Source organism: Lactuca saligna, chromosome 5 (genome assembly GCF_052625555.1).
Source record: "Lactuca saligna cultivar CGN05327 chromosome 5, ASM5262555v1, whole genome shotgun sequence".
NCBI lineage: Eukaryota > Viridiplantae > Streptophyta > Magnoliopsida > Asterales > Asteraceae > Lactuca > Lactuca saligna.
Window position 1 is genome coordinate 206,567,418 of NC_136421.1, and position 9,757 is coordinate 206,577,174.

At 34.1% G+C, this 9,757-nt stretch overlaps 1 protein-coding gene across 1 annotated transcript; it reads right to left on the reverse strand.

The window, feature by feature from the left end:
* Positions 1-3,919: 3,919 nt before the first annotated feature.
* Positions 3,920-4,540, reverse strand: LOC145046165 (uncharacterized). Its single transcript, XM_078994467.1, has 2 exons — positions 4,432-4,540; positions 3,920-4,362 (listed from the first exon to the last, which is right to left on the reverse strand). The coding sequence occupies exons 1-2, from the start codon at positions 4,538-4,540 to the stop codon at positions 3,920-3,922; spliced, it is 552 nt and encodes a 183-aa protein (XP_078850593.1).
* Positions 4,541-9,757: the final 5,217 nt, after the last annotated feature.

The window sequence follows — 9,757 nt, forward strand, 5'->3', positions numbered from 1 at the left end:
TATGCCATCAGAATCAACTCCACTACAAGCTTCTATTCGAATGTGTCTGTATATATGAACAATAAACGGAACTGGCGAGATATGAGGAAATTTTGAGATAAGAAGGAGTCAGGTCAAAACTCAAAACAATAACGCATTGATAATAGGGGCGATAAGAGCTTTGTTGACTTTTTCTAAATGCTTACCCGATAAAATATGATTTTTGTAGAATGCAAAAAGTTGTTGTAAATGATGCTTTAAATGTTATACCTCTTAAAATTCAGCAAAATATGGTAAATGTTTTTTAAGGTATATATATATATATATTAAACGAATGGTTGCCAAAAGTTCAATCACTTTAAAATTGTATAAGTTCATCGTTACTAAATTTTAAACCGGTTGGACTTTTTGTCAATCATTCGATATACATTTAAAAAAAATACTAAAACTAAAAATAAAATGCCCAAAATACAAAAAATATGTCACAAAACGAACGAGCAACATCACTTTGTTACTTACATCATAGGTGACAAAAATTAATAGGTTAAGTAAGCCAAAAACGAATCAATCCCACAAAAATAAATAGGTTAAGTAAGCCAAAAACGAATCAATCCCTCAAGTTTCTGTTCCTATTTCATAAATATATAATATATTAAATAAGTTTATGAAACCTTTATTAAAGTAATGATCCCACAAAAACTTTTGACGTTGGAATACCCAAGATAAAATTGAATAAGGGATGGAAATATCATTTGTTTATCATTATTTTGTTGGAGATTTTAGTTTTATATGACATTTTATGTAATTGAAACTAACATATGAGTTAGGGGTCTTATCGTTTGTATTCTATATTATATGTTGTGGTGAATGCGGAGTGCATGCATATATAAGATCGAATTATATGTCGGTACAACATAAAGACAAGGGGTAAAAGGGGTTGTGCCCACTTGCAGGTTCCACGGGGTAACACCCCTAGTGGGGGGCATGGGGTAGAGCCCCTCGCGGTAGTCGAGGGGCAGGGCCCCCGTGGGTTTATAGCAGTACCCTAAGAGGTCTTCAAAATTTTGAATTAGTTTCTTTAAGGAAAATCTGAATTTTAATGGGTAATTATGGTAAGATTGACAAATCTTATCAATTTTGGTAACTATTGATTATGTTATTCGTTCAGAGATCTGCATAACTAATTTAGAAGACTAACCCTAGTCTATCATGTATATATACACCTCTTATTTGAGCTGTATACAAAACCTTTATTTAAGCTCTTATTCTTCAAAACAAAACTCAGAATTCTCTAGCAGTTTGGTTTGTGTTTCTATGCCTAGATTCAGAAGTTTCATTTTGGATTTTCGTAGACTGAATTTCTTGTAACGCAAGCATGTGATGAAAATATCAATTCTAAAAGTGAACATACACAATCCATAAGGAGTCCGATTATCCACTATCACCCTACATTATATCCTCCAACAATCGAACTGATATTCTCGTACAGTGGAGATGACATAATCAATCTGCAAGTTGACCACCAAGTCCACGAAACAAGAAAAGTTTGGTGGCAATGATTTCAGCCGTTGGCAGAAGAAGATGTTGTTCATGTTGAACACTTCGAAGGTTGCGTATGTGCTGAGTACTCGAAGGCCAGAAGTGATGGAGAACATGACATTGGAGGAAACCAGAAGGACGATCAAGTGGGACAATGATGACTACATCTATAGAGGTCACATGCTGAATGGTATGTTTGATTCTTTATTTGATATCCACAGTGATGCTAAAAGTGAAAAGTGTTAGGTTTTGAGCATTCTAACACTCATATAGTGTACATGCAACCCTATATACCTTGGATCTATGTTTTCTCTATTGTACATGCAAATATCAATTTTCCAAGGTATCATCCTAACTAGCATATTACACAATATAAAATATAGTTAAATGGCATACCTTTTGGAGGCTGGACTCGCCGAGTCCATAGATGAACTCGCCGAGTCCATGGTGACTCGACGAGTCCATTCCTGACTCGGCGAGTCGGCTCGTCAGAAGGAGGGAAAACCGGGATTTCTTGCTGTTTTTGCTTAAGGATAGTTGCCTTATCATATTAGATCAATATTAATCCGATTTTATGATATATTTGACTATATTCTTGATCTAATTGAAGATATTTATCAATTAATAAAATATTTGTTTTCTTATGTGATAATTGATTAATTATTTTCATTAAATTGGTAAATTATTTTGCAAGAAATCATTAAATAAATCAAATATGGATAATTATGTGATTGAATGTTAATTTAGATTATTTGTTATTTGATCCTTGTTGTTATGAAAAGTTTCATATTTTCCCCTTTAGGTTTTATAGTTTAAATTTGAACCCAAAAGTTTTGTTGTTTTGAAATTTAAATAGTTAAAACCCTAATGTTTTGAAAAAAGGTTTCAAAACTTGCCCTCAAGTTTTGGAATTTAAATTTTGATTAATAGTTTAATTATGATGTATATTCAAATTCTAAACCCAAATGTTTTGAAATGTTTCAAAACTTGCCCTCAAGTTTTGGAATTTAAAAGTTGATTAAAAGTTTAATATAGGAATATTAAATTCTAAAACCCTAGTAATGTTTTGAAAAGTTCAAATCACACCCTTATGGTTTTATTAATTAATTAAGGTGTATAATTAAAAGAGGTTTAATAAATCCATAAAAGTTTGGGTATACAATTTAATTGAATTAAAAGTATAATTATTAAATTTGACCACCTAGTATTTTCAAAGTGTAAAATTCACCCTATACTATATATAACATTAAAAGTCTAACATTATATATATATATATATATATATATATATATATATATATATATATATATATATATATATATATATATATATATATATGAGTAAAAGTCAGTCTTACCGTTAGTAGACCTCATTCACGAAGCTGGTCTATAAGGGGTGTTTAAGAAAATTGCCTATAATATGGCGATTGAATGGGTATCCACTCTTACCCACCGCACTCTTGACTAGTGGAGGGTCGTTAGCCGAACGGGTAGGATAGGACGAAACCTTCCATTATAAGTATAATGAAATACAAAGTAACTAAATGTTTTTCAAATTCCCAATCTTAGTTACTTAGGCAAAAGTGAATTGATGCAATTCCATGAAATTACACTTTGTGCCCTTGCGAAGACGTTAGTGGAGCGTGTGTGGTTTACCGGCACACTAAATGGTTCTAAGCAAAGGTAGCAAAGGGTGACTCAATGTTTTTCATAGTTCGGTGGAGCGTGTGTGGTTTACCGGTACATCGAATAGGTGACTGTAACATGTGAGGGCACCATGTAAGTTTGCATGGTTATTCACACCCGCTTTGTGATCCTCAGCATCCTAATCACAAACAAGAGGGGCATATCAAGATTTAAACATGCCATTGAAATGTTCAATGAATCTCAAAGGATCTAGGAGTTTTCATAGATTTAAAACTTAAATTTCTTTTTGTTTTTTTCATGGTGGAAATTAGTGAATCGTCATTCACTTACCTTCAAATATTCTGCAACTAGATTATGGCATTCCTTTTCTAGGTTGTAGTGTATTGTGTTGGGTCCTAGCCTTAGTATCTCATTTGGGTGATTTAGGGGTCGTTTGATAGTTGCTGACTGGATTAGAGCTGACTGGATTAGAAGCTGACTGAGTTAGAAATGCTGACGGAGTCCATATCTGACTGAGTTTATGCTGTTTGATTATTTATCTGAATGGTTTTGCTGAATGAAAAAATGACCATATTACCCTTGTGTCGTCTCTTGTGTTGGATAAAAAAATTATAAAACCACAAATTAACATATAAAATCCAAATTAAACATACATCAATTAAAATCCAAATACAAAGTGTAATACAAAATCCAAATACAAATTGTCATACATAATAAAAAAAGTACACCGTTTAACGTGAACCATTTGAAAATAACTAATTAGCAATCTGGTCACGCAAATTAGTCATATAGTTAACGGATTTGGAACCCCATTCTATGCCTTCTATGTTTTGACCCTCATTTCCTCCACCACCCACATTATGAGTAACCATAGTGTTTTGTTCAAAGTTCGTAAATAATTCATCTTCAATATCGTATTTCCTTATAAAATTATGGACCGCAACACAAGAAATGACTATGTCCCTTTGCACTGGAAAAGGATAAGGAGCCATTTGTTTTAAAATTGGAAATCTCGCCTTCAATACACCATAAGCACGTTCAATGTAATTTCTAAGTTGTGCATGAGCATGATTGAAGATTTCTTCCATAGTCAAAGCTCTGTTTCTTCGAAAATCGGCTAACCAATACCTAGTATTGCGGTAGGGAGCCATAAATCCACGGGTGTTGGTGTATGCGGCATCACAAAGGTAATATTTATCTGTAGATGTATGACAAATTTATCATATAAATAATATTAGATAATAAAACGTATAGTAAAGTTACAAACCTGGTGGAGGGAATGGAAATCCGGAAGTTGGGTTAAATGCAACTTCTTTCAAAACTTTAGAATCATGTGCTATGCCCTCCCATCCAGCCCATACAAAGGTGAATATCATATCAAAATTACAAATTCCAATTACATTTTGATATCATTCACCTTTTCCTCTTCCCCTATAACAAGTTTGTTGATCAACATGAACAACTGCATGTACAAGTGTTCCATCTAGTGCACCTATTGCTCCGGGAAATATCTGCATTAGCCGTCTATGTCGTTCTGAGGTATTTCTTGTTGAATTAGACGAGGTTGGTACTATAATTTCCCATGCAAAACACATCATTGCACGTAATACCTCATGAAAACATTGATGAATCATTTGTGTGGAGTGATGAAATCTTTCTTTAACGGCTCGAAAACGTTCATTATGTCCTATAACATGTAAAAACATAGCCATCTTCTCTTCAACGCTTATCGTCCTACTAGATTGCAACCAATTTCTTTGTGTAAAGTGATTGCATAATAGTACAAATGCATCTTGTGAAAGACGTATCATATCGTAACATTGTATAGGACATCCGTGTATCAAATCTTGCGTATACACATATCCCTTTGCTACCTGTTCGCTAGCTCTTATTCTTTTAATTATTCTTTGCCTTTGTCGGACCAACATCAACCAATACCACGAGAATATAAGAAAATATAAAAAGTCACCTTCTTTATCCATATGTCCTGTTAGATGTCAAATACAGATTACATTTTAATCAATAACATAACAATCAATAACATAACAATCCATAACATAAATTCATATAACATAACATTTCATAACATAACCGCACCTAAGAAAAACATAACATTTCATAACATATAAATTCATATAACATAACCGCACCTAAGAAAAACAATCCATAACATAACTAAACCATGGAATACTAATGTCTGACACTGAACCATAACATACTAAAGTCAAACAATGAACCATAACATACTAAAGTCAAACGTAACATGTCAATACTAAAGTCAACCAACTAATCCAAACTTTTTTCCCGCATTTGTTACCCACGACTCACAAGTTGACAAGTTAAGGCGCAACCAAATTTTCCTATTACCAGCACTTTCAGCAAATAACATAAGAGCAGTGGTGTATTTCGGATCATATTCTCCCCACTCCAAGCTTGTCAATTTCGCCATACAAGCATCCATCTCCTTGTCAAGATTATTTGCTTCGGTGAATGCTTGTGCAGCCTTGATAATCTCTTTTCCAACTTCTTTCAACTCATCATCAAGTGTGGTTTCTTTAGGACCATTTCGTTTGCCCACCTTGTTTTTTGTTCGCCCAGATGATTCATCACTAGTAGGTTGAGGTACTGTTGAGCTTGGGGTATCTGCATGAGGTGCTGGCTCATCCATCTCTGTATCCTCAAAATCATGTGTACTAAAGGTTTCATTGGGATGAGGTAATGTCGAAGATGGCCCCCAACTGTGAACACCGGTCGAGGTCGCCCCGTCGAATAGTTGGGTACAAAGGTCAGGGCAATGGAGGGGTGCATTTCTCAGCTTACTACATACTTGTTCAACTGTTTGACAAATTTAATAAATATTATTAAAGTAGTAAAAAATATAATCTACTTTAAAAAATATTTATTAATGTACCTTCGCTTCCGCTTCCCATTCTTCATTAGTCATGTTAAAAGAATTCGTAACGGGATTATAAATATTTCCTGTTTTGTTTTTAAGTTTTAACCACACTGCATACTTTGCTTTTAAATAGTCGTATTGGTTTTTCATTTGTTTTTTGTCGACAATAAAATTATGATCTGTTTTCAATTTCTCCGCGACCACAACCAATGAACTTGCTTTTAGTCCGCTACCCTCCCGACCATTGCTTGTTAATTCTTGTATACATGCTTCCAAAAAAAGTTTTGTCCACCAATTCCGACTTCCAACTAACCCTAATTCTTTTATCTGTCATGTCTATTGTAAAAAGAAAAAAATCTAATCATCCAACATATATTTTTTTTGTTTAAGATAAAACATATATTTTTTTGTTTAACCTAAAGATAATACAACTTGAAGACAATACTTTGGAGATATCATATACACACAGTACATAACTTGAAGACAAGATCTCATATATAAGTTTGGTAATACACATATACCTAAAGATAATACAACTTGAAGACAATACTTGGGAGATATCATATACACATAATACATAACTTGAAGACAAGATCTCAAATTCTAATCATTGTCTTGACCATTTTGATCTTACACACATATGCACATTAACATATCATATATACATACATTACACAATGCATTCAATTTAACAATTATATAAGGGCTTGAAGACAAGATCTCAAATTCCAATCATTTTCTTGACCATTTTGATCTTACACACATATGCACATAAACATATCATATATACATACATTACACAATTCATTCAATTTAACAATTATATAAGGGGCTGTGATTTCACACATTAGTTGTTGCAGATTTCATACACAAGCAATTAATTCCTTCATATAGATAAAATCAGATTTCATCAAAAACACATTATAAATTGATTTCATGCTAACCCTTTGTTCTAATTGAATCCAAGAATAATGAAAGAAGTAATTTCAAATCCTAATTTCGGAATGAAATTATCAATTTGACAGCAAACATTGAAGGGTTTGTGATTTCAGAAAAAAAAACAAAAAAAAAATGAAGAAATGTACCTGCAGTCGGGCAGTTGTGGCTTCGTCGGCGCTATGGCTTCGTTGCCGGAGGTGAAGTGGCCGGAAGCGGCATCTTTCAATTCTTGTAAACATTGAAGGGTTTTGGGATTTCATAAAAAAAAAACAAAAAAAAAAAAAGAAAAGACGTACCTGCAGTCGAGCAGTGCCTTCGCTGGGGCTGTGGCTTCGTCGCCGGTGCTGAGTCCTAGTCGGCGCAGGAGGTGAGGTAGCCGGAAGTTCCAGCTTTCAATTCTTGTGTCGCGCTGAATATCGAAGGAAGAAAATGAATGAGCGGCGATTTGTGTTAGGGTAATCGGTCAACATCTTTTTTTTTGGGACCGAGTTAGCCCTTTGGTCAGGGAGTGCTTACCGAGTCAGCCACAATAGAGGCCCATCAAACAGTCTGACTACTGACCGGGTCAGCAGTCAGCTCTGACCAGACTGGGTAAGTGCAAATCAAACGACCCCTTACTAAGGACTCAATCGATCAACTAATTTGAATTCGTTTTCTCCCGTTTTGTAGAAGTCAAAGTTCGACAACTATGGTCTTCCCAAATCCTGTGGAACAAGCATTCCACATGAAGATGGTATTCCACGATTCGATCGAGGAACAAGATATCATGCTTCACTTCCTCCACCTCCTCCAATTGTTCTCCCTAACCCACAAGATCGAAGAATTGAAAGGTTCAACATCACTAAAGCCTTATTGGAAATGAAACATGAAGATGGTAAACCCATGTGTGCCCACGTTCTAGGAATGAAATCACACATTGATTGGTTGATAATGTTGGGTGTGTCATTCCCGAATGAGTTGGTTGTAAAGTGGGTTTTGCAATCACTTCCTGAATCATATAATGAGTTCAAAAGAAAGTATTATATGATGGATCATGACGACAACCTCATTGACCTAACTTACATGCTCATTATTGTTGAATCAGAAATGATTTGGCGAAGCAATGGAGTGTATTTGTTGGGAAAGTCAACCGACCATGCTTCCGAGGACGTTCTAAGAGAAGCGACCTGCGTTTGCTGCCAAGAGAAAGGGCGTTGGATAGAAGTCTGCCCCAAGAGCCTGAAAATTCCAAAGATAGGAGAGTCAAAGAGTATGACTGCGCTTCAGGTAAAATCCACTATCTAACTTCGTTAAGTTCCTATTCATTGATTCAAAATACATGATGTGATAAGATTGCATTTGAATGTTTTTGTAGGATCGGTGAAAAGAAAGGAAGCTTGGTGAAAGAGCAAGATGAATCTAATCATAAGAAATGGATCTTGATCGCATGGACTTGAAGATTAGATTTTGAGATTAGATAGTTATGATAGAGTTGTTAGAAATTTTCTTTTTGAAAAACATAGTTTTCTATGGATTTTTCATTGTAAGGACAAATGTTTTCCGCTGCTTTTATAAATAAAATAAATTTTGGTTTGACTTATTTATTTGTTTACTTCCTTGTAATGAAATCGTTATGAAAATTGATGTTTGAATATTTCTACAACAAATGGATATGATTCTTATTTATGGTGTTTATGGAAAAAGTCGAGAATTTACCAAATAGGGAGAGTTTCTCATCGCCCAAGTTTCAATTGGACAAAAATTTGGAATCACGCAACTTGGTTGCATGATGAATGAGAAATTTCATATTTGGAAATTAGACTAATTCGTTGAAAAGTGTCAAGTGAAGGACTAGGAGATCGAGTACACAAAGTTGTGTGATGGTCAAAGTCCACCATAATAGTAACAAGACATTCATCATGATTTACTAAAAGTTTAGTAAATATGATTATACTTATAAGATTAAGTGTAATTCGGAATTGATTAAAAAGGTTTAAATCAATAGCAAAACGAATAAGAAGAATCAAGTAGGCAGAAAGATAAAAGTTTCTCCATTCTAAGAAGAAGGGAGAGTAGCTTTTATGCTTTATGATAGGTCTTAATGATTAAGAACCATATCTTAATTGATCCTCTAAGTGAGTCTTAGCATAATTGTATGTCTAAGAAGAGGAATCAAGAATTAAAGAAATGGTTAAATCAAAAGGTCAATCGTACTTCGTTCCAATAACAAGTCTTAAAGTTAAGATTGTGACGTCGAGTGAAAAAGTATTAATAAGGTTTATAACATTCATCAAATGTGGAAAGTTGTGATGTCTTGGATAAGACAAAGACCAACTAGGACCAATTTATGAAGTGTTTTGATATAAGCTACACTAACTCTTGAATAATTGTTTGTCAAGAAATGGTTATTGACAAGAGAATCTTATATGTCAAGAAGTCAGTGGGAGTCTTAGTGGTCTTGAAAGGTTTCAAGAACAAATCAAATAAACCTTATCATTCATCACTAGCACACGAGTTAAGGTTTACAACCTATCGTGTTGACATTATTTTGTTTCTGTGTTGTTTCCAATTGAGTTAATTATGCATGTGAGTTCTATGAGTTCTCATAAAAGGCAAGGCACCTTGATCAATGAAAGGTACATTGATAGGAAAGTGTGAGCTGCTTAACTACTTGGAAGATGTGGTGGGCAGCTGTGCTACCATAAGGCAAGAAATCAAGATTAAGAAAGTTTGGTCCATATGAGTTTGAATTTGTCGTAAACTTTGGTTTTAACAAATT

Excerpts from the sequence above, each read along its gene's own strand:
- LOC145046165 (XM_078994467.1), bottom strand. The coding sequence starts at position 4,540 with ATGATATTCACCTTTGTATGGGCTGGATGGGAGGGCATAGCACATGAT. Across the intron at positions 4,363-4,431 it reads ATTTCCATTCCCTCCACCAG|ATAAATATTACCTTTGTGAT; the intron begins GTTTGTAACTTT and ends ATACATCTACAG.